The sequence below is a fragment of the Phyllobates terribilis genome, unplaced genomic scaffold (genome assembly GCF_046119375.1).
Source record: "Phyllobates terribilis strain yellow unplaced genomic scaffold, ASM4611937v1 Scaffold_4__5_contigs__length_816908805, whole genome shotgun sequence".
Taxonomy (NCBI): Eukaryota; Metazoa; Chordata; class Amphibia; order Anura; family Dendrobatidae; genus Phyllobates; species Phyllobates terribilis.
The window spans coordinates 611,558,004-611,584,024 of record NW_027362764.1 but is presented as its reverse complement, the minus strand read 5'-3'; the positions used below and the strand labels follow the sequence as shown (position 1 = coordinate 611,584,024).

Genomic DNA, 26,021 nt, shown 5'->3' with positions numbered 1-26,021 from the left:
TGCTGGAAATTTCTGATGTGGATTTGGCTGGAAATCTGCAATAAAATCGGCTCGTCTTATGTGTATTTTGCAATGGATTTGCCACAAATTGTCCCTACTGCATAACAAAGCACTGAATAGGATGAAGGCCGCTATAAAATCCCCACGAGAATGAGCAAGTTGTAGATTGGAAAATCTGCAGAGTGCAGTCATTTTCCTGCAGACTTTTTTTGTTGCATGTGACGGAGTTTTGAAAACCCAACTTCCTTGAATTGTTCTGTAAAACTATACATTGTTTCACCTCTATTCCTCATGTACTGTATGTATAGGGGAGTTTAGAGGACATAAAGCTAGAAGGAGTGCACAAAGCTGGCAAGAAGTAGATGATAGCACTGTGCCACCATTGTCACACTACAGCAATGTTAAAACATACGCAGAAGTGATTCATCCACATATTAGATGTACAATAGATACTACATAATAATGACAATTACTAAGCGTGTATTTGTATGAAGGCACAATAAATAAAGTTAAAGCGGCATTCTCATCTCCAAGATCCTATCCCAATATGTAGTAGGTGTAATAATAATAATATTAGCAAATACCTCCAATTAGAAATGTAGTATAGTTTTTCAGGTTTGCCATGTCACTTACCCTATGTGCAGGGCATTCAGCAGATTAGATATCTATAGTTACAACCACTAATAACTAACTAACTGTCACTATATGAGTGGTGGTAATCATGGATATCTAAGCTACTGCAATGCCCGGCACATGGGGTAAGCAACATAGCAAATCAGAAGAACTATGCTACATTTCTAATTCAAGGTATTTGATAATATTATTATTATTACACCTACTATATATTGGATAGGATCTTGGAGATGGGAATACACTTTTAATAACACATTGGAGGTCTGAACTCCAGATCACTTGGCCAATAATACATATTTTGGGGACATTTAGCCCATCTCCCCAGGTGTAATTCATAACAGCAATCTCAACCCAGTCAAGAAATTTTATATTTCCTATTGTATCATGAGACACCACATTTTAATAAATATAATAAAAATTGTCATTTTAATGAATCAACTATGTCGCTTTTGCAATCTTTCTCTTACTTTGCACTGTAATTTAGTGGCTGTACACACCTGATGTAATTCTGTAATGATTCCCATGGAACACTCTGAATAGTGGACCACACATTTAGGTTTCTTCTGCATCTTATACACTTTTTTTTATGATGGACGAACAATTTATAAACCAACATTGTCAGCCAAAATAATTTCTCCATCATTACATAAACAATTCTGATTCATACTTAATGTATAGTGCCATCTAGTGGTACATCCTGCATCTGCAAGTCTGCAGTCTGCAGGTTATGTTTTCAGAAAAGAAAAAAAGTTGTGGCGATGGAAAGCCTTTTAATGAATAAATCAAATATGTAAGAAATGAAAAAATATACAAATATAATTAATTTATTTTATTTTGCTGTAGGGCCTTTCTTCACAGATGTAACACTACATACAATATATTTATATATATATATTTATAGTTTTTTTCCACAGTTTCACATAGTTTTAGGCTACATCATATAGTCTCATGACTATGACTACTGCACCTCTATTGCTTCTGATTCTTTACAAAATATGATTATCCTTTTGAATGAAAATATCAAGCATATAGATGCATAGTTTAGGGCTTTGATATTAATGTTTGATGTAAATATTGGCTGTATTAACTCCTTAAGGACCGGGCAATACTTAGTTTTTGTGCTTTCGTTTTTTTTGCTCCTTATTCCAAGAGCCATAACTTTTTTATTTGTCAGTCATCATAGCTATGTGAAGGCTTGAATTTTTGTTGGACGAGTTGTAATTTTGAATGACACCATCCGTTTTATCATATGATGTACTGGAAAGCGGGGGAAAAATTCAAAGTATGGCGAAATAGTGAATAAAAGGGTAATTTTGTAATTGTTTTTTATTTATTTACAGTGTTGATTTTAGGGTACAAATGACCTGGTAATATGATTCTCCAGGTCAGGATGATCACACAGACATCAAACATATAGTTTTTGTTTGATTTAAGTGGTGGAAAAAAAAATCTGAAATTTCTAAAAACAAAAAATGTTGCTTGTGTCACACTCTCCGAGAGCCATAACGTTTTCAATTTTCAGTATATAGGGCTGTGTGAGGGCTTGTTTTTTTTTTTGCTCCGAGCCGATGTTTTTATTGATATCATTTTGGAGTAGATGCAATGTTTGGATCGCCTGTTATTACATTTTGTTGTGTTGTTGCAGAGGCCGAAAACTACAATTCTGGCGTTTTGATTTTTTTTCTCATTACGCTGTTTACCGATTAATTTAGTTTATATTTTGATAGATCAGACTTTTACAAAAGCAGCGATACCAAAATACCAAATATGTTTAATTTTTATTTCTTAAATTTTAATGTGGTAAAAGGGGGGTGATTTGAACTTTCATATACTTTTTTTATTTTAACTTTTTTTTAATTGTCACTGTATTTGTTAGTTCCCTTAGGGGACTTAAACCTGCGATCATCTGATCGCTTGTGCTATATACCGCAATGCCACAGCATTAATATTGTAATATGCCATAAACTATAATTAAACTGAGAGCTTCCATTGACTACTGTGACTGCTTAGCAGATATTAAAGTTCCTTGGAAGTTTTTAAAGGGCCGGAAAAATCCTAATTTCCAAGAAAACTGATAAAAATAATCTAAAAGTCTAGAAACTGTTTTTACTTTCATGTCTTCTTGTATTTCAGTTGTCCAACTCCAGGGTGTGATGGAAGTGGTCATGTAACTGGAAATTATGCTTCTCATCGCAGGTACGTGTATAAATATATACACAGGGTTGGACATTGTATTCAGCTAGCTAATGATTTGTGTGAAAGTGTAATCAGATTGTAAAAGTATTGTTAATATATACAGTACAGACCTAAAGTTTGAACGCACCTTCTCATTTAAAGATTTTTCTGTATTTTCATGACTATGAAAATTCTACATTCACATTGAAGGCATCAGAACTATGAATTAACACATATGGAATTATATACTTAACAAAAAAGTGTGAAACAACTGAAAATATGTCTTATATTCTAGGTTCTTCAAAGTAGCCACCATTTGCTTTGATGACTGCTTTGCACACTCTTGGCATTGATGAGCTTCAAGAGGTAGTCACCGGAAATGGTTTTCACTGCACAGATGTGCCCTGTCAGGTTTAATAAGTGGGATTTCTTGCCTTATAAATGGGGTTGGGACCATCAGTTGTGTTGTGCAGAAGTCTGGTGGATACACAGCTGATAGTCCTACTTAATAGACTGTTAGAATTTGTATTATGGCAAGAAAAAAGCAGTTAAGTAAAGAAAAACGAGTGGCCATCATTACTTTAAGAAATTAAGGTCAGTCAGTCTGAAAAGTTGGGCAAACTTTGAAAGTGTCCCCAAGTGCAGTTGCAAAAACCATCAAGCGCTACAAAGAAACTGGCTCACATGAGGACCGCCCCAGGAATGGAAGACAAAGAGTCACCTCTGCCTCTGAGGATAAGTTTATCCGAGTCACCAGCCTCAGAATCGCAGGTTAACAGCAACTCAGATTATAGACCAGGTCAATGCCACACAGAGTTCTAGCAGCAGACACATCTCTTCAACAACTGTTAAGAGGAGACTTTGTGCAGCAGGCCTTCATGGTAAAATAGCTGCTAGGAAACCACTGCTAAGTTTGCGCTTAGTTGGACCATCATTTATTTGGACAATGACCCCAAAAACACCTCCAGGCTGTGTAAGGGCTATTTTACCAAGAAGGAGAGTGATGGGAGAGACCTGGCCTCCACAGTCACCAGACTTGAACCCAATCGAGATAGTTTGGGGTGAGCTGGACCGCAGAGTGAATGCAAAAAGGCCAACAAGTGCTAAGTATCTCTGGGAACTCCTTCAAGATTGTTGGAAGTCCATTTCCGGTGACTACCTCTTGAAGCTCATCAAGAGAATGCCAAGAGTGTGCAAAGCAGTCATTAAAGCAAAAGGTGGCTACTTTGAATAACTTAGAATAGACATATTTTCAGTTGTTTCACACTTTTTTGTTAAGTATATAATTCCACATGTGTTAATTCATAGTTTTGATGCCTTCAGTGTGAATGTACAATTTTCATAGTCATGAAAATACAGAAAAATCTTTAAATGAGAAGGTGTGTCCAAACTTTGGGTCTGTACTGTATCCTGGATGATAACCTCTTCCAGAGTGCTCTGGACCTCAGACTTGGCCGAAGGTTCACCTTCCAACAAAACAATGACCCTAAGCACACAGCTAAAATAACAAAGGAGTGGCTTCAGAACAACTCTGTGACCATTCTTGACTGGCCCAGCCAGAGCCCTGACCTAAACCCAATTGAGCATCTCTGGAGACACCTGAAAATGGCTGTCCACTAACATTCATCATCCAACCTGACGGAACTGGAGAGGATCAGCAAGGAAGAATGGCAGAGGATCCCCAAATCCAGGTGTGAAAAACTTGTTGCATCATTCCCAAGAAGACTCATGGCAGTACTAGCTCAAAATGGTGCTTCTACTCAATACTGAGCAATGGGTCTGAATACTTATGACCATGTGATATTTCAGTTTTTCTTTTTTAATAAATTTGGAAAAATTTCTACATTTCTGTTTTTTTTCAGTCAAGATGGGGTGCAGAGTGTACATTAATGAGAAAAAAATAACTTTTTAGAATTTACCTAATGGTTGCAATAAAACAGAGTGAAAAATTTAAAGGGGTCTTAATACTTTCCGTACCCACTGTATATTCTCTAATGCTGACACTCTGGAGCTCCAGCTTGAGACTTTCTACTCGTCTCACGTACTCAGTCCTGTATAGGCCTGTTACCTCATGAGTTGTAAACTCTGGGCCTTGTGGCTAGGCGTGCTCTCCCAGGACCTTTCTCCAGTAGATCACTCTGTTTCTTAGTCACTTCTGCTCTGGATCTCGCTATTTCTTTCCTTTGGTCTCCTCTCACTTTAGGGACACCCCAGAATGTGGCACTGCTCTTAATGGACCTTAAGTCCTCTTTCTATGCCCTCCAGGCCCTGTCTGCCCTACTACCTGGAAATTGTCACTTTCCATTCAACTTAGACCCACCTAATCTGGGCTAGTCCCAATCATTAACTCTCACTGTCCCTACTATAAAACTACACACACTATCAATATTAATAACTTCTTTAACAATTCACATTATACATCACATTTTAGATTACACCACGTAACATTAAATTTGTTTCTTCAAGGGAGAATGTGGGCAGTAAGACCACCTCTTTACATCTAACCCCATTATTCCCCATACATTGCAGCTGCAAATTATCTTGGTTAGGCTGTTTGTATAGGCAATGGTCATTATAGAGTAAAAGTGTCCTTGTATTCATTCCCGTGGGCTGTGGATTAATAGAACTCGTTGAACCTATTATGGCAATAACTATTATGGTTATGTAATCATAGTAAATTATTATATTTCACATAATATAACAATTCTGGAGCATGTTTTATCATCAATCTGTTATTGTGCTGTTATTGTTTCTGGAAATTTATGAAAAAATTGCCATCTAGATATTACCATTCCCCTTGTCAACGGAGGTGGTGGGGTGTGGACACACAGTCTAATACTGTCAGAACTGATTGGACATTGTCACAGTGTGTAAGACCAAACCCCCCGACTAGTAACACTCAGGCATCACTAAATTCATGTTTTTAGGAGAAATAACAAAAAAACAGCACAAGGTAGAGTTAAAAGAAAAGATGATCCCCAATTATATTTCAGAAATACAAGATCTTAGATATATCAGAAGATCCCCTTTAAAGAAGACATCATTTAGTACGCTGTAACTGATGGAACAAAATCATGATAAACCTGTTTTGAGTGGACTGTGACTTTTTCTTACATGTACAGTTAGGTCCATATATATTTGGACAGAGACAAAATTTTTCTAATTTTGGTTCTAGACATTACCACAATGAATTTTAAACAAAACAATTGAGATGCAGTTGAAGTTCAGACTTTCAGCTTTCATTTGAGGGTATCCACATTAAAATTGGATGAAGGGTTTAGGAGTTTCATCTCCTTAACATGTGCCACCCTGTTTTTAAAGGGACCAAAAGTAATTGGACAATTGACTCCAAGGCTATTTCATGGACAGGTGTGGGCAATCCCTTCATTATGTCATTCTCAATTAAGCAGATGAAAGGCCTGGAGTTGATTTGAGGTGTGGTGCTTGCATTTGGAAGGTTTTGCTGTGAAGTAAACATGCGGTCAAAGGAGCTCTCCATGCAGGTGAAACAAGCCATCCTTAAGCTGCAATAACAGAAAAAACCCATCCGATAAATTGCTACAATATTAGGAGTGGCAAAATCTACAGTTTGGTACATCCTGAGAAAGAAAGAAAGCACTGGTAAACTCATCAATGCAAAAAGACCTGGGCACCCACGGAAGACAACAGTGGAGGGTGATCGCAGAATAATCTCCAAGGTGAAGAGAAACCCCCTCACAACAGCCAACCAAGTGAACAACACTCTCCAGGAGGTAGGCGTATCAATATCCAAATCTACCATAAAGAGAAGACCGCATGGAAGTAAATACAGAGGGCTCACTGCACGGTGCAAGCCACTCATAAGCAACAAGAATAAAAAGACTAGACTGGACTTTGCTAAAAAAAAATCTAAAAAAGCCAGCACAGTTCTGGAAGAACATTTTTTGGACAGATGAAACCAAGATCAACCTCTACCAGAATGAGGGAAACAGAAAAGTATGGCGAAGGCGTGGTACAGCTCATGCTCCAAAGCATACCACATCATCTGTAAAACACGACGGAGGCAGTGTGATGACTTGAGCATGCATGGCTGCCAGGAGTTATTGATGATGTGACACAGGACAGAAGCAGCCGAATGAATTCTGATGTATTCAGAGCCATACTGTGTGCTCAGATCCAGCCAAATGCAGCCAAACTGATTGGTCGTCGTTTCATACTACAGATGGACAATGACCCAAAACATAAAGCCAAAGCAACCCAGGAGTTTATTAAAGCAAAGAAGTAGAATATTCTTGAATGGCCAAGTCAGTCACCTGATCTCAACCCAATTGAGCATGCATTTCACTTGTTAAAGACTAAACTTCAGACAGAAAGGCCCACAAACAAACAGCAACTGAAAACTACCGCAGTGAAGGCCTGGCAGAGCATCAAAAATGAGGAAACACAGCGTGTGGTGTTGTCCATGAGTTTAAGACTTCAGGCAGTCATTGCCAACAAAGGGTTTTCAACCAAGTACTAGAAATGAACATTTTATTAACAATTATTTAATCTCTCCAATTACTTTTGGTCCCTTTAAAAACAGAGTGGCACATGTTAAGGAGCTGAAACTCCTAAACCCTTCATCCAATTTTAATGTGGATACCCTCAAATGAAAGCTGAAAGTCTGAACTTCAACTGCATCTGAATTGTTTTGGTTAAAATTCATTGTGGTAATGTCTAGAACCAAGATTAGAAAAATGTTGTCTCTGTCCAAATATATATGGACCTAACTGTATATGGAAGTACAGGTTGCAATTCGACTTCCTCACAGAAGAATATACCAAAGAAGCTACTGAACATATTATACTACTGTCAATCGTGAAGATAAGAATTAGGCAAATTTATTTTTTTTTGCTCGGTTGGATTGTTAAAGTGAATTTGTCTTCAGGATTTCACTCCCCAAACTATGTACTGTATATGTGCATGTAGCTCTTTCAAAGATAAGTCCAGCAATACCTCGACATGGCTGAGAAATCAGCTTTTGAATTAATATGCAAATAAGGTTGAAGAACTATCTGTAGATCTCAAGCCTCTGTCACTCCAGCTCTATTCCCCACCCATTGTTGCCTCCTCCAGCTTGATTGATGGTTCCTTTGCCTGAGTTCACACTCCAAAGAGGCGGTCAGTAAAGCAGGAGGAGGTGGCGCTGGGCAGGGAAGAGAGCTGGAGTGGCAGAGGCTTCAGATCTACCATTCCCATTTACATATTAATTAAAAAGCTGATTTCTCAGTAATGGAGTAATGGACTGAACATTTACAGGTATTGTTGGACTTGTCTTTTAAAGAGCTACATGTATTTATAGTTTTGGGAGTGAAATCTTGCCGGTGGGCTCCCTTTAAATATACGATTAGCAACAAAATTGCATGGAATGGCACAAGAAATCAAAAAATGTATTTGAAATGTTATTAGATATTAGTGTAGGATGATGATGATTATAATGGATGGGGAAATTATAATTAGTATTTCATTACTATTTTCTGTAATGTTTTCTCTATAGCGTCTCTGGTTGCCCACTGGCTGACAAGACCTTGAAGTCTCTTATGGCTGCAAATTCCCAAGAACTTAAGTACGTGGTAAAATATATATGTATATGATATTATTCACTGTCCATTATGAAATGTAAGCGTATAGAGGTACTAGTATCTATATATTGTATTCAATGTTTTAAATATGTTGGTTTTGTATGCTATACAAGTCTTGCTTGAAAAGTCATGAATATCTGTTAAAGGGAATCTGTCACCAGGTTTTTTCTAACTAATCTGAGAGCAGCAAAATATAGAAACAGAGACCCTGATTCCAGTGAAGTATCACCTACTGGTCTGTTTAGTGCAGCTTTCAGAAATCACTGTTTCATCGGCAGGAGATTATTACAAGAGGGCTAGTAATTCTGCTGCCAATTAGTCTAACCCCGCCCCGACAACTGATTGGCAGCTTTCTGCCTATGCACAGTGTACACAGAAAGCTGCCAATCAGTGGTGTGGATGGGGTTATACAGAGCTCAGCATTCAGAGAGCTGCTAGATCTGCAACAGATAAAACAGTTTTAAATCAAAACTGCAGCACCCAGAAAAGTAAGTGACACTTTGTTGGAATCAGGTCTCTTCCTCTACATCATTGTCATAGAAAATATTAAAAATCCCTCTCTCTCACCGAACCCCTCGTCTTCCCCCTCCCCTATCCCATTTGCTGTGAGGATGGGAAAAAGCCATGTAAAAAGCTGCTTCTATGTAAAATGGCAGTGTAAATAAGAAGCGACAAACTTAATTATCCAGGTTAATTACCATGCGAAAGAAAGCCCCTGGTAGAACAAAAACCAGGAAGATGTCTATTGCGCATAGACCCATATACTTGACAAGTAATAGAGACATGTGACGATTAGACTTCATTTAAACATATGAGCCAGGGACTGAATGAGCTGTGAATTTGATTAGAGATAAAGAGTACGACACCTGAAAGAGATAGGAAACGTCTCATTAAGCCTCAAAGGGAGTCTACCACACTCGTGGAAATTCACATTTGCATACTCCTTTCATACTCAGATGTCTGCCAGACACTGAGGCACCGAAAGGAAATATAGAATAGCGGAATTTCTATAATTCTGATTGTGATGGGATATATATTTCTAGCGGCAGGGCTAATTAGGGAACAGTATGCATATTTTTTCATGTGAGCCCTGCCGGTGAGCTGTAACTCAACAGTGAGAAGATACTGACAGCAACCATGTCATGTTTGATCTCTAAGGAAAGGTAAAATCCCAATAAAAAATATGGCATCACTTGCTAACTTCTGCGATCATCGAGCGAGGAGTTATCACAGAAATTAGAGATTTAATAAAACCATGAAGGGCTGAAACCAGCCTACAACTCGACCCATGTGAGGTCATCACAGGGGGAGTGTGTGGACAGGGCCCAATTCGGCATAAAAGATCAAGTCGAATGATGATCTGTGTTCGTGCTGAGAGATACATATTTTCATGTAAGCAGAGGCCACGTTCACGGAACGGCCAAAACGGAGTGCTCTCCTCTGGCTAAACTGAATCGTCTCTGCCATCGGTATAGTAAGTTCTTATGTTAATCCCTTTTATTTTCTGTAACTGTATATGCTGTATTGTTTTGTCCCCCTTGTAAAATCTTTTGTATACTTTTTCATAAACTCTGCCTCCCTTTGGATTAAATATAAAATTTAATATAATCGTGCATCCCATATATGCTACCAGAAAGCAGGCATCCAATCAGGCCTGTATTGGATTTTAATAGTTAAAAAGAAACTGATTGGTGGTGGCAGCTAATTTTCCTGGGTTATCGTGAGGCTAGTAGTGATCGTACGAGGGCATATACACATATTCCATGCATTGGAATTCGGAGGTATGTATGCTGGACGCTACTGGGTTATCGTGAGGCAAGTAGTGATCATACGAGGGCATATACACATATTCCATGCATTGGATTTCGGAGGTATGTATGCTGGACGCTCACTGTTAGCTTTCCAATAACTAATAAATGAGAACAGCCTGCGGCCCCCTCGGTTGATCGTCGGCCAATCGTGCAATTGTCCGGCTGATAGGCGGCGGCAGAGAGCTGTTCGCTCCAGAGATCTTAGTAGGATCATGTGAATCCCTGGATCATGTGAATCTCTGACAATCATGCTGCTCTCAGATGGGGTCGGAAAACCTAGTGACAAATTCCTTTTAATAAGAAAATGAAAGGAATTAACTAAAAATGACATCAAATGTGAAAAGCATAACTGAAAAAAACAGCCATACTTACCAATACTTGGTAACAATACTAATGCACTAAAGGATGCAATTTCCCCATGATAAAGGCGGGGACAGAACATTTCCAAATTAATGATAAAACAACTACTCACACACCTACCAATCATGGAGGGGGTTGCTTAGTATTCTAAATGCACATAAGGATTGTATAGGATGGATAAGGCTTGTACAGGACACGGGTCACACAGATACATGTAGTGTACCATGCCTGCTTACAGCTTATTTGTCATGGCCATACTAATGGGTAAGGTGGGCTGCCCAGTACGCTATAACTGCACCCTAGTTAGAATAATTCTATATATTTATTACAATTATTACAATAGGTAACTACCTCCTCCATGTATTGTAGGTGTGCAAGTGGTTATTTTATCAGTATTTTGCACCTGCCCTGTCTCTGCCTTTATCATGGCGCTGTTAAATTCTGCAGTACATTATACCCAGGTATTGGTAAATACGGCTTCCTTTTTACTATGAATTTTTTTGTGTCAAAATGACTGTAATCATATTATACAAAACTATTATAAAAAATAGTAAAAAAAAAAATCGAACTTTCAATCATTTATTTAAACTAGAGTAAATTATAATAAATAATGATTTAGGTGTAAAAAACTGCAAATGAGATCTGAAAATTAGGTCTTATTTTTCTGTAAGATGATTAGTATTGTAAGTCTGGCTTAATATGATACCAAATGTATATAAAAGTGAAGGAATATAAGCATCACCCCTACTTCATCCAAACTGTATGATGTTTATTCACCAGGCATGCAACGTTTCAGACCGTGGCTTGTTAAAGAACCCTGGTGTTGAAACGTTGCATGCCTGGTGAATAAACATCATAGATTTCAAATGAAATTGGAGTGCTAAGGATATTCTTTCATTATTTCATGGATTTGAGGATGTCCTTGGACTTGAATGACACCCTGCTTTGCACCAGTTTGAACGAAATGTACAAAAAAGTGTGTTGCTTTTCCTTCTGCACCAAATTTATATACAGCTGTTGTTTGGTTACTTCAACTCCCTAGAAAAATGGAATAAAAAGAGATCAGAAAGTCATCAATCCCCCAAAATGATACCAATAAAATCTTCATTTTGGCCCACAAAAAAAAACCTTAGCATGATGATTGAAGGCAACCCCCCCCCCCCAAAAAAAAACAACTTAGCTTCAGAAGCAAAATTCAAAAATTAATTTTTTGTTAGTGGAATAAGCTGTAGTTTCTATTGGTGTCATTTTAGTGTATAAACGACTTTCTGATCTCTTTTTACCGTTTTTCCAGGGAGTTGAAGGGAGAAAAAATGGTGATTTTGCAGTTCTTATTATTTTCCTTTTTTGTGTAGACCATCTGGGTCTTTGATATTCTAATAATTAAAACAATACACATATGGCAGTACTAAATATATTTTTTTTTTAATTTTTTTCGACTTAGCTATTTATGTTTTGTGAACAGGGTGGAATTAACATTTTTAGATTTTGGTATTTTATATTTTATTTAGTTTTATTTAATCTTTTTTTTACATTTCATATTAGTCCCCTTAGGGGACTTGAACCTGAGAATAATTGCTTATACTTTGTATTACATTACTTCCTGTGGCAGTCGATTAAATAATTATTAATGTTTTATGGCCACAAGCTGAACTTCATAGTGGCTCAAGCATGGCAGACATGGGCACCTTCATGACAACACCGTCATGGGTACCTTCATGACAACACCGTCATCACCCCGCAATTGCAGCAGTCACTCTCAGGTGTCAGTTGTTTAACACAATCATGGCCTGTACTGTGTGAAGGAGCTCAGGGACACAGCAGAGGCTGGTGTTGAGGCCACGTTCACACTATCAGTATTTGGTCAGTATTTTACATCAGTATTTGTAGCCAAAACCAGTGGAAGAATCAGAGGAAAAGAATAATAGAAACACGTCACCACTTCTGCATTTTTCACCCACTCCTGGTTTTGGCTTACAATACTGATGTAAAATACTGACCAAATACTGAACATGTGCATGTATCGTAAGGAATTAATACACGTAACACCACTTAGATAAATGCAGAGTAAATAATTATTATGAAAGAGACAGGCCATGTTCAGAGCTATAGTTCAGAACAGCACCATACTTACATCACTAGACAAACGTTCTGGAATGCCCAGCAATTTAGGATAATATACACTCCCATTGTTGAAATTACAAAAAACATCTCAGGTAAGAAGTTTTAAGATTAAATAAATGTAAATGTAAAAGACATACAATAATGGATAAGACATTATCGACAGAAATCACAGAAGGGGTCGTCCGTCATCGTTTGAAGATTTAGGGTTCATTCAGACATCCATTTTTTTCATGTATAAGAAAAAGAGTCCTAGTTTCATAAGTGATTTTGTTCAGAGTTTTATCAGTTTTGCTTGAATGAGAAAAAAAAAGTTTTTCTACCTTCTTTAGCAGTCCATGAAAAACAGACAAGAATCGGGTGACATCCGAGTGCTTTCCATTATTTTCACGGACCCATAGACTTGCATTCCCAATTTTGATCCAACACTCGGATCAATATCGGACATTTCTCCACGATTTTGCCCAGACCACACTGTTTGCCAAAAAAAATCGGATATGTGAACTTCCCTATTGACTATACTAAGTACAAGTTCTATCCCTGAGAAACACGAATAGAACTAGTATGTGTAAAATGGACATCTGTATGAGCCCTTAGGGATTAAGACAACCTCCTTTCTCACAGCCTTCTGGTATAATTAGCAAAAACGTCTCTACTTTTTATGGGCGAATGGGCAAACTATTTAACTACCTACATTTGTTAAGTTACACATATTTTACATACTAGTTCACATATTACAGAAAAATATTTCTTAATAAAAAATCAATACTACCACTGGGGCCACCTTCAATCTGAAGAATGGAAGGGCCTGATGCCAGCAGAGAGGGGTGGCCATATGATTTTCGTGCTAAGTCTCCATTAGAATCAATAAACATCACTCGTTATGAAAAGACCATGATTGACTGTTTGTGTACATCTCACTTCTGCACCGAAAGAGAGACCAAACCCTACTGGTTTTGACATCAATGGAGGTCCTAATTATTGGGCCTTTCAACAATCATTTATCTATGGGAAATATACTTGAACAGCTATAAACGCGTTAGGAATATACTATTTAGACATAATAAAGGAATAAAAGTATGAAACCAAATATATATATATATCCTTAACGGCAAGGATCTACATGTTTTTAGGTGCCCAACCCCTGGCTGTGATGGATCTGGACATGTCACTGGAAATTATGCTTCTCACAGAAGGTAAACTTGCTTTCTGTTTGAGCTTTGGCCAATTACAATTACCATTGGCTACCCTAATAATTTTAATTATATCCACAGCTTGTCAGGCTGTCCTCGGGCCAGAAAAAGTGGCATTAAAGCATTCCCAAGTAAAGAAGACAAAGAGGACCCAGAACTTAAGTAAGTCTGATAGCCAACTCTACGGGTATGTTCACATAGGTTTTTTTGGTATTTTCTGAACGAGTCTGTTCTGAAAAACACTGGAAAAGTGCTCAGAAAATGCTCAAAAAAAAATCATCCGATTCATTTTAATGGAAAATTGACTTGTTGTTCAAATGTTCAGGCTTTTGAGCATCTTTTAAATGCTTCAGGCTTTCAAAAATGCCAAGCATTTAGAAGAGGTGACATGTCCACTTTTTAGACAATTTCTGCAAGAAGATACTCCAAACTTTACAAAAAATGTCTATGGGTTGTGTAAAAAATGCCCAGAAGATGCCTGTGCATTTTTTGAGTGTTTTGGAAGCCTTTTTTGCTAGCATTTTATGCATTGCTTAATAGATGTCAAAAGCATCCAAAAATCGCCAACTTACCCCTTAAAAAATGAGAACAAAAGCATTATCAAAAAATTTTCAGGATAAAAAAAATGCCTAGAAAATGCTAAAAAAGGATCAATTCCTGAAGTGTCTTCCACGTGAAAATGGAAGTTTTTGACCACTGGAAAAAACATAATGTGAACATACCCTAACAGTAATAATTAAAACTAACATAGAGTTCTTAGATAATTATATTTTACATCTTAGTTGAGACAGTACAGTAAGGTTTCTACACTGACGTATAGTTCTCAGGATGAATGAGTACACCTCAATAAATTTGTAAGAAAACCTTTAGTTTCTTTTTATAATCAACATTTTTTATAGGACACCATACTACAAGATACTCCTACAAAATATGAGCCATTGATTGCAAACAAGATTTGTTATTTTGCACATCCAAAAAAGCTATTTTACTAACAAATTCATTCAAGACCAGGTTGCAAAAATGAGTACACCGCAATGAATGTCTTAGGAGCAAAGTTTAGACTACAAAATTCTAATTAACAAGAAACTAACTATAGATAGTCTAATTATTCATTAAACAGGTTTACAGAAGACAGTTGACTATAAAAGGACATTATTTAAAGTGTAGCCATCGTTTCATTTTGTCTTTCATAAATTAATAGTACACATGAAAATAAGCAACTTTGTAATATATCTTATCAAAGTGTTTGTTTCTTTCTCTGACATAATTTATCACTCGTTATCAAAATTCTCACTCCTGGGGTAAAAATCTGAATTCAGTAAAGACAGACTTTCCCATTGCTGAGAGAGGAGAAGGCAGGTACTACTGATAAGATTCTATCTAGATAGAAAGGAGAGGAGGAGGGATGAGCTCTGTCTCTAGCTCTTCCCTCCTTCTGTCTACATAACATATTATCCATAGCAACTGCCATCTCCTATCTCAGTAATGGGAAAGTCTGTCTACACTGAATACAAATTTTACCTCAGAAATGATAATTTTGATAATGACTGATCAATTTTGGCAGAGAAAGAAGCAACTTTTTCTGATAGGATGTAATACAAAGTTGCTTATTTTCATCTGAAATAAAAATTAAAATGACGGTTACTCTTTAACAAGGAAAGCCCCTTCCCTTTTCATCTTGTCAGCAATGGCACCACATGGAAGAGAAATGTCACAAGAACTGTGAAAGAAAATAGTTTTCTTACACAACAAAGGTAAAGTCTACAGGAAGATCAGTAAAGCAGTCAGGAAAAGTGATACAAAAATTTAACAAATATGGAACTGCAACCATCTCACAGAGACATTCATGCCACAGAAGTTAACACCCAAAGAGGAGCATCTTCTGATGGAAAGGTTTGAAGAAAATCAACATGCAAATTGACTGCAGTTAGCTAAGTAGAAAGCCAAATCGGGGTGAGTGTTTCCTATGACACAATACGGTGTACACTTCAGGGGAATGGCATGCATGGGTGATGTCCATGAATGAAACCTTGCCTAAAGCCCATGCACAAAAAAGCCCGCCTACAATCTGCCAGGGCCCATGCTGAAAGATATAAAGACTACTGGGACTCTATACTCTACTGTGATGAGACCAAGATAAATGTTTTTGGAACTGATGACTTCAAAACTGTATGGGGTTGAAAAGGTGAGGAGTACAAAGAAAACTGCATGTTGCCTCCAGTGAAACATGGTGGTGGCTGTGTCCTTATGTGGGGCTGGATGAGTGCTGCTGGTGTCAGGAGCTACATTTCATAAATGGTATCATAAATTCACAGATGTACTGCTGTATATTGAAGAGAAGATGCTATCACAGATCACTTCGAGCCCTTGGTAGACATGCACTTTTCCAACACGACAATAATCCAAAACACATATTTAAGGCTACTGTTGCATTTCTGAAAAACACATATGGGGAATTCTAAAGAGACAACTTAAGAATCACTTTTCATTCAGCATCCAGGCTCAAAAAGAGGTTGTTCTTGCAGAATAGAAAAAAAATAGATGTTGCAATATGCTGCGAACTTGTTCATTCAATGCCTAGAAGACTTGGTGTTGCCCCTAAAAATCATGGAGGTCATACAAAATACTAGATGACATTTTTGATGTGGGGTGTATTTATTTGTGCATCAACTAACTTGAGTAAGGCCACGGTCCCACTATCAGTATTTGGTCAGTATTCGGTCAGTATTTTTGCTCAGGAGTGGGAGACAAAACCAGTTGAGGAACAATCAGAGAAATGGTAAAATAGAAACAAGTGCATCAATTCTGCCTTTAACACCCACTCCTGGTTTTGTCTCCCACTCCGGAGAAAAAATACTGACCAAATACTGATAGTGGGGCCGTGGCCTAAAACTGAGAATTTTGTAATGAAAGCTATATTATCAACCTTGCTTTCATGTTATGGGTTAAAAAATATTCTATGAAACTTAGTTTTGTCAAAATTTTGGAAATTGTTCTTGTGTTCTGTGAGTTACTGATTCAAATCTTACTTTTCAAAGGGGGTGTACCTATTTAAGCTGAGCTCTGTATATTGCAAAAATCATGCTCTCCTATGAACACCAGCCACAAGCTGGCATTTATAGAAGTACCATCTTGACATGCACAGGAGTTTTAGCAGACCCCAGACATCATGGCAACCCACCAGGGCTGCCGATGGGCAGTTAGAACATTGTGACAATTGGCCGCCGTGTTGTAAATGCCTATCCACACTCGGTTGTTAGAAGCAGATGATAGCAGAATAATACAGCCACATCTGCCAGCAAAGATGAGGGCTCCTCTCCTAAACTTGCATCAAAGACAGGGAGCCGACATATGATGTACTATTAGGTCATTTGAAAATACGGACTTAAGGGGGAATTCATTTCTTAGAAAACAAAACAAAAAGAAAGGTCTTTCAGGATGCCATATACATCTCTGTACTGACCATAGATATATTTATTACTAGGTATTAGGTTACCACCATACATTAAATGGAAGCTATCATCAGTAAATGACCTACTGTTTAAATCAGTTTTTTGTGTTCCATGTATTTTTTAAAAAAATTGGCAATGTTTTTTTTTTTTTTTGTATAATATCATGATCTTCATAATAATGGAAAAAAAAATAATCTTTTAATTTTGACACTGACCACTAGAGTTTTTTCGACTCCTAGGGCCAACTCATCAAACCTATGAAAAGTTGCATCATTTTGGCACAACTGGAGGCGGCACTAAAATTATGTTCCTTTTCCTGTTCTCACATGATTTTTGCCCTCTAACAAAGTGGGCGGAGATGGGGTGGGATGGGGGTGCAGAAGCTAACGTTAGTCAAATTAATGGAGAGCGGAGGTGCTCACTACACCACAAATCTTACTCCATCAGGGACTGGAGTAGGATTGTGGCGAGGCACATACAGAGGTGCCCGCTACTCATCCAAGGCTCCTGATTTATGGAGAGGCATATGTCTCTTTATAAATCAGAGCGTCTGACTCCAGCACATCTCCTCATGAAGACCAGTGTGAATAACGCCCATCTCAATGAATCAGGCCCATATTTCCTGTGCTTTCAGAGGCAGGATCACATTGACAGGTTAAACCTCAATACAAATCTTATAACATTGGATCTAATAATCACAATAAGTGATGTCCCAGACCCAGTCCCATCACAATAATCTTTACTTATTAGATGCTTTACTGCAAAAGATAGGGTCAGAGTCTGTTCATTGTGGCTAATTTACATGTGTTATTCCCTTAAACAACAGAAAGTTAGTATAAAAAAAACTCCAGCGGCCAGTGTAATTGTTATTTTGTGGTGCTAAAAAAAAATATTTTTTTAAAATACATTTCACACAAAAACCTTATTTGAACAATAGTTCTTTTCTGATTATATTTTCCCTTTACAAGGTTTTTCTGCTCTTTTTGATGTAACATAGTAACATAGTTTTTAAGGTTGAAGGGAGACTAAGTCCATCTAGTTCAACCCATAGCCTAACATGTTGATCCAGAGGAAGGCAAAAAAACCCATGTGGCAACACTAAGCTTCACAATGGGAAAAAAAATTCCTTCCCGACTCCATACAATGATCAGACTAGTTCCTTGGATCAACGCCCTATCAAGGAATCTAGTATATATAACCTGTAATATTATACTTTTCAAGAAAGGCAACCAGGCCCTTCTTAAATTTTAGTAGTGAATCACTCATTACAACATCATGCGGCAGAGAGTTCCATAGTCTCACTGCTCTTACAGTAAAGAATCCGCGTCTGTGATTATGATTAAACCTTCTTTCCTCCAGACGTAGAAAATTCCCCCTTGTCCCCGTCTCAGGCCTCAGAGTTAAAAGATCAGTAGAAAGGTCTTTGTACTGTCCCCTCATATATTTGTACATACTAATAAGATCACCCCTACGCCTTTGTTTTTCCAACTAAATAACTCCAAGTATAATAACCTGTCTTGGTATTGCAGACCCCCCAGATCTCTAATAACCTTGGTCGCTCTTCTCTGCACCCTCTCTAGTTCAGATATGTCTTTCTTTTTTATACACCAGAGACCAGAGCTGTACACAGTATTCTAAGTGTGGTCGCACTAGTGACTTGTATAGAGGTAAAATTATGTTCTCGTGAGCATCTATGCATTTTCTAATGCATCCCATTATTTTATTTGCCTTTGCAGCAGCTGCCTGACACTGGCCACCAAATGTGACCTTGTCATCCACCAATACACCCAGGTGACAGTTTTGCCCAGTGTTTTACAATTAAGCATATAATTATACATTTTATTTCCTCTGCCCAAGTGCATTACCTTACATTTATCTCCATTAAAGCTCATTTGCCATTTATCAGCCCAAGCTTCTAGTTTACACAGATCCTCCTGTAATATAAAATTGTCCTCTTCTGTATTGATTACCCTGCAGAGTTTAGTGTCATCTGCAAATATTGAAATACTACTCTGTATGCCCCCTACAAGGTTATTAATAAATATGTTAAAAAGAAGTGGGCCCAATACTGACCCTTGTGGTACCACACTGTTAACTGTGACCCAGTCTGAGTGTGTTCCCTTAATAACCACCCTTTGTTTCCTATCACTGAGCCAGTTCTTACCCCACTTACATATATTTTTCTCTATCCCCATTGTTCTCATTTTATGTATCAACTTTTTGTGTGGAACCGTATCAAAAGTTTTTGAAAAGTCCATATACACAGCATCCACTGCATTTCCTTGGTCCAGTCAGGAACTTGCCTCCTCATAAAAACTGATCAAATTAGTTTGACAGGAATGGTCCCTTGTAAACCCATGTTGATATTGGGTCATGAGGTTATTCTTCTTCGGATACTCTAGTACAGCATCTCTTAGGAAACCCTCCAGAATTTTACTCACAGTAGAGGTTAAGCTTACTGGCCTATAATTTCCAAGTTCGGCTTTTGTCCCCTTTTTGAATATTAGCACATTTGCTATACGCCAGTCCTGTGATACAGACCCTGTTATTATGGAATCTTTAAAGATTAAAAATAATGGTCTATCTATGACGTTACTTAATTCCTGAAGTACTCACGGGTGTATCCGATCCGGGCCCGGAGATTTGTCAACTTTAGTGATTTTTAGACGCCGCTGTACTTCCTGCTGGATTAAGTGACATTTAATGGAGAATTTTTATTATTACTGATCATGTTTTCTGTCATGCGATTTTCTTGTGTAAATACTGTTGAAAAAAATAATTTAGAAAATTGGCTTTTTCATCATCCTCATCCACCATTTCACCCAGACTATTTTTAAGGGGGCCAACACTATCATGTTTTAGTTTTTTTACTATTTAGTTAAAGAATATTTTGCGATTATTTTTACTTTCTTTGGCAATGAGTCTCTCGGTCTCAATCTTTGCTGCCTTGATTTGTTTTTACAGAATTTATTTAATTTTCTGTACGTATTTAATGCCTCATCACTACCTACTTGCTTTAGTTCTCTAAATGCTTTCTTTTTGTCACTTATTGCGCCCCTTACAGCTCTATTTAGCCATAGTGGTTTCCTCCTATTTCTAGCATGTTTATTCCCATAGGGTATATATTGTGCACAGGTCCTTTTCAGGATGCTAATAAATGCCTCCCATTTGCTTTGTGTAGTTTTATGTCTCAGGATATCGTCCCAGTTTATTACACTAAGATCATCTCTCAACTGTTGGAAATTTGCCTTCCTGAAATTTAGTGTCCTTGTAACCCCTCTACTACACATCTTATTAAAGGATACATGAAAACTTATTATTTTGTGATCACTTTTACCCAAGTGACTACCAACTTGTATATTTGTTATGCGGTTTGGCCTGTTGGTTAATATTAGGTCTAGCAGTGCCCCCCTTCTTGTTGGGTCCTGAACCAGTTGTGAAAGGTAATTGTCTCTCATAGTTGTCAAAAAGCTATTACCTTTGCTTGAACTACAGGTTTCTGTTCCCCAATGTATTTCAGGGTAGTTAAAGTCCCCCATAATAATGACTTCTCCTTGAGTCGCTGCTTCATCTATTTGCTTTATGAGGATATTCTCCACTGCTTCTATTATTTTTGGAGACTTATAACAAACTCCTATCAGTAATTTAATATTTTTTCCTCCACCCCTTATCTCCACCCACAGGGACTCTACATTTTCATTAGATTCACATAGATTCTCACACAAGATGGGTTTTAAGGATGATTTTACATATAAACACACACCCCCGCTCTCGCTTGTTTGTACGGTCATTTCTGAACAGACTATAGCCCTGTAAATGAACTGCCCAGTGATGGCTCTCATACAGCCATGTCTCAGATATCCCCATGTAAGTCAAACTTGAAAAGTTTTTTTGCGTTAAAGAGTTTATCCAATAATACAATTTATCACCTATCCTCTAGATAGGTGATAACTCTTCTATCAATGGAGGTCCAAAGGCTGGGACCTGCACCAAATCAGGGAATCTTTTATCCCTGTTAGAATGAGGTGGCAGTGTGCAAGCTCGAGAGCTGCTCCACTCATTCCCTGTGGACCTGCATAGCACTGCGCTCAGCTGTTTCCAGCAGCCCCATAGAGAATGCATGGATCCTCAGCCTGTCATGTACACTATCAGTCCATTCAGATGGGGATAAAAGTGCTTCACCAAGAATGAAAATTTCCCATCCTGCTTATTGGTACGGGTCCCAGCAGTCAGACCCCCACAATCAATAGAATATTACCTGTCCTGTAAACAGGTGTTAACTTGTTTTCATTGGACAACCCCTTTAGGTCACGTTCACACAGCAGTATTTTGGTCAGTATTTCATATCAGTATTTGTAAGCCAAAACCAGGAGTGGGTGATGAATACAGAAGTGGTGACGTGTTTCTATTATACATTTCCTCTGATTGTTCCACTCCTAGTTTTGGCTGACAAATACTGATGTAAAATACTGACCAAATACTGAACGTGTGAACGTAGGCTTAAACAAAAATGTGTCCAAATGCACAAACATTATAGCAAATGAAAATCTACTTGCCGGTTCATCTTCCCCATTGCTCCCATACTGGCACTTTGGTCATCTCACCAGCCTGTGCTTACTTGGTTGCAGGGGTGACGTTCCGTATACCATAGGTTATCTCAGCAGCCAATCTCTCGCTTCCAGAGTATATTACAAAAGATCTCTGCAGCCAAGTAAATAGGACTGGAGTGGCAGCTCTGTAGTAATGGGTGATTGATCTGGTGAATAATATACATTTATCTGTTATTTTATAACATTTCCTGCATTTGGCCACAGTTTAACCCCTTTAACGTCTGCATACACGAACATTTATGTAATGGACCTTGTGCATTGATTCCTCATCACTTTCTGCTGTCACAGACATTAAACCTGTACCTCCTTGTCAGAAAATAGCAGGATTCTTGAAATGATAAAGAATTGAAACAAAACATATTAGAAAGTTGTAAAACTTTTCAATTCTACCGTGATCAGGAATTATTTACATACAAGTGGAATACTTTAATCTCGGCTCGCTTTGAATCTAAACTCAACTACAGGTCTGAGAATTTTCTGCAGTAGTGAAATCTAACTAGAAATACTTAGGTCATCAAACATAACTTGGCCTCTTTAAAACTTCCATTAACCCCTTCCCATTCACAGTTAATTTTCATTTTTGTACATTTATTCTTTCTTCATCTTCTTCCAAGAGCCTTAACTTTTATTATTTTTCTGTTGATATAAACATATGAGGATTTGCTTTTTGAAAAATCAATTGTAGTTTTGAAAAACAACATTCTTTTTAATATTCAATATACTGGAAAATGAGAAAAAAAAATTCCAAGTGCGGTGCAATTTTGAAAAAGAAAAAGTAATTCCGCCATGGTTTCCTGGGTTTTGTTTTTATGAAGTACATTCTGTGATAAAATTTCCTCTGAATCATGATTCTCCAAGTTAGTACAATTATGGCAATTCCAAAGTTGTATAGATTTTTTTTTAGCTTGTGTGGCCATTTTCTGTGACGGGTTTGCGATTGAGCTGGGTAGAGCTTGTTTGATTTTTTTAATACAACCTGATAGTATTAATGATACGAATTTGGTGTACATACAACATTTTGATTTGTTTTCATTGCATTTTGTAAGGAGGTGAGGTGACCGATAAAACGCTATCCTAATGTTTTAATTTTTTTTCTTCATACAGAGATAACTATCTGGTTAATTCATTTTATATTTTGATCAGGCTATTATAAATGTGGTAATACCAAATATGGTTATTTTTGTTTCTTTTAAGGGGGTGATTCAAACTTTTATAATTTTTTAATTCATTTTTTTTCATCTTTTAAAACTTTTTTTTTACTTTATTTATAGTCCCCACAGAGAACTTGAAGCTGCGATTATACAATCGCTTACATTATATACTGTATTATTGTAGTATTGTGGAACGTAGTGAAAATTGTGGTCTCTTTTGAAGCTCAGCACATAGCTGAGTTTCAGAGGAGTATCATAATAGCAGTGATGAGGGCCTTCATCAGGTTCCCGAATCTCTTATAGTAGCCCATTGGTGCCCCATGATCAAGTCATGGGGTGCATGTGCACAGGGACGAGTTACGTTTTTATGCTGATATCAGAGATTGACAGTGGCATTTAAATGGTTAACAGCTAGTGACAGAACTTAGCTAATAGAGACAGATGCTGGCAATTTAATATAGCCGGTATTTGCTCAGCAACTGACTCCTCTCCATACACAATCACATATACAATATTTATGTGCTATTGCACTAAGGGGTTGTGCACCTACTTTTCTACTTTTTTTCATAGTTGTTGAAAGTTCGGTTATAACAGATTAATAAAGGACGGCCATAATGCATGCACAGCAGCGACACAGCAGAATACCGAAAGAGCTAAAAAGAAAACATCTCGTGAACAGCCATATTATAACAATCATATCATGATTATATTTTGCACAGATGTCCTGTTGTAGGCTGTGATGGTCAAGGTCACATATCTGGAAAATACACGTCTCATCGAAGTGCTTCTGGCTGTCCTTTGGCTGCTAAAAGGCAAAAGGAGAGTTCACTAAATGGCTCATCGCTGTTATGGAAGCAAAATAAGCAGGAGCTGCCACACTGCCCACTTCCAGGCTGCAACGGGCTTGGCCATGTCAACAATGTTTTTGTGACACACAGAAGGTACTTTGCACATTTGTACGTTGTTTTTAATCTGATATCTGTTTTACATGAAAAATTTAGTCCTACAAAATTTTAGTTTTGGGTCCTACAGAGTTGGATTTGCTAAAAAAAATTGAAACAATACATAGTGGATATTTCTTACCATACATGTGATACATTTAGGTATTTTTTTCTTTCTGTTAGCACTTACTAATCTTTTAAAGGTTGCCTGGCAGTTTAAAAAATATCTCCTTAAAACGCACCTGTCAGCAGGATTGTGCTCAGTAAACTACATACACTGTCATGTGGGCACCGTTACACTGATTAATATGATACCTTGGTTAATTAAATTCGTCCTGTGGTTCTTGTGCACTTTTTACTTTTAGTTCGGAGATAATGATATGCTCATGCTCCGGGGCGGTCTGTGGGGGCACTCTATCTGGTGCTCTGCTTACATATTCATCTGTATGCTCTTATGACAGGTCACTGATCAATCACTGACCTGCCTCCTATTTTACATAATGCATCTAGAAGTGCGGGGCTAGGTAAAATAAGAGGCAGGTCAGTGAAGGTACAGTGAGCTGTCATAAGAGCATATAGCTGAACATGTAAGCAGAGCACCAGATAGAGCACCACCCACAGGTCGCCCTGAAGCCCGGGCATATCATTATCTCCAAACTGAAAGTAAAGATTACACAAGAACCACGAGACGGATTTCATCAGCAAAGCTATCGTTTTAATCAGTGTAATGTCACCTTCCTGACAGTGTATATAATTTACTGAGCACAATCCTGCTGACAGGTGCGATTTAAGAGCTTAGAAAGATGTCTTATCTTAACTCACAAGTTCTAGTCATTAAAATATGTTTCTACTTATATTTCTCACCAAACCCCGATATAACAGCAAACATTGTCCTTGCCTTCTGCTTCTTACATGAGACTTTATTTTTCAGCATGTACTGAAAAACTCAAAGTCCCAAGGACTCCCTTTCTCTTTCTCTCCCCATGAATTTCTTTGCATCTAACCATTCATTTCCCACTGTCAGCACATGAGCTGTAAAGCCTCATTCTGACGTCCGTGAATCCTGTACGTGTTTTATCTGTGATTTTGATGGATACAACAAGTACCCATTATAGTCTATGTATAACTGTGGAGGGAGGAGTCTATGGTGCTATTAACATGTCTATGTTTTTTTGAGGACTGTTTGTCTTCAAAAAAATCATGGAGACATCCCTGTTTTAGATCAGAGTCATGGATCAAAATTACCCTTAGAAGTCAACGGGTCCATGAATATCACAGAGAGGGCATGGATGGCATCAGTGGGCAGTTTGTGTGCTGACCTTGATTACCATTATAATGGATAGGAGAAACTTTGTTATTTACTTATTTTTTAATATGAAAAAATCACTAATGAAACTCATTGTAAAAACTGACACTGACCAAACACTGATGAATATTCGATCCAAAACGATGATGAAACTCGGATTGTTTATGACGTACATGAAAAATGAGTGACGTCTGAATAAGACTTAAAGGGGTTTTCCCACAAACAAAGTTCATTTTAATCAACAGATCTTGGAATAATAATTAGTTCCACAAATGAATATGTTAAAAAAAATGTTCCTGTGCTGAGATAATCTTTAAATGTGCCCCTGCTGTGTACTGTGTAATGGCTGTGTCTGACCATGCAGGAACATGGTCTGATCATAACACATCTCCTGAGCAGGAGAGAATGATTCTTTCTTTGAGGTGAAACATTTTTTAAAAACAGGCAGGGAAATGCTTTACCTCACAAAAGAATTAGGTGTGATCCCATGCTGTCCTGTCTGTGTACTCTCTCCCCCCCCCTCTGCCCAGGAGCTGTGGTATGAACAGACCATGACCTGTACGGTCAGACACAGCCATTACACAGTACACAGCAGGGGTGCATTTACAAGACTATCTTAGCAGAGGAACAATTTTTTAAACACATCCTATTGTGGAAATTATTATTAT

At 37.7% G+C, this 26,021-nt stretch overlaps 1 protein-coding gene across 8 annotated transcripts in view; it reads left to right on the top strand.

Annotated features, from left to right (window-relative positions):
• Positions 1-26,021, top strand: part of ST18 (ST18 C2H2C-type zinc finger transcription factor) — a 520,674-nt gene that overhangs the window by 463,641 nt on the left and 31,012 nt on the right. For 7 of the 8 annotated variants that reach the window (XR_012320159.1, XM_073679291.1, XM_073679288.1 and 4 more), the window contains 5 exons: positions 2,767-2,829; positions 8,324-8,392; positions 13,834-13,896; positions 13,975-14,055; positions 23,826-24,047. Coding sequence is in view for 7 of the 8 variants with exons in the window: in XM_073679291.1 (XP_073535392.1) it covers positions 2,767-2,829; positions 8,324-8,392; positions 13,834-13,896; positions 13,975-14,055; positions 23,826-24,047 (498 nt within the window). In the remaining variant the exon portion in view is untranslated. The remainder of the gene's footprint in view (positions 1-2,766; positions 2,830-8,323; positions 8,393-13,833; positions 13,897-13,974; positions 14,056-23,825; positions 24,048-26,021) is intronic. The other variant, XM_073679292.1, reaches the window with a different exon arrangement.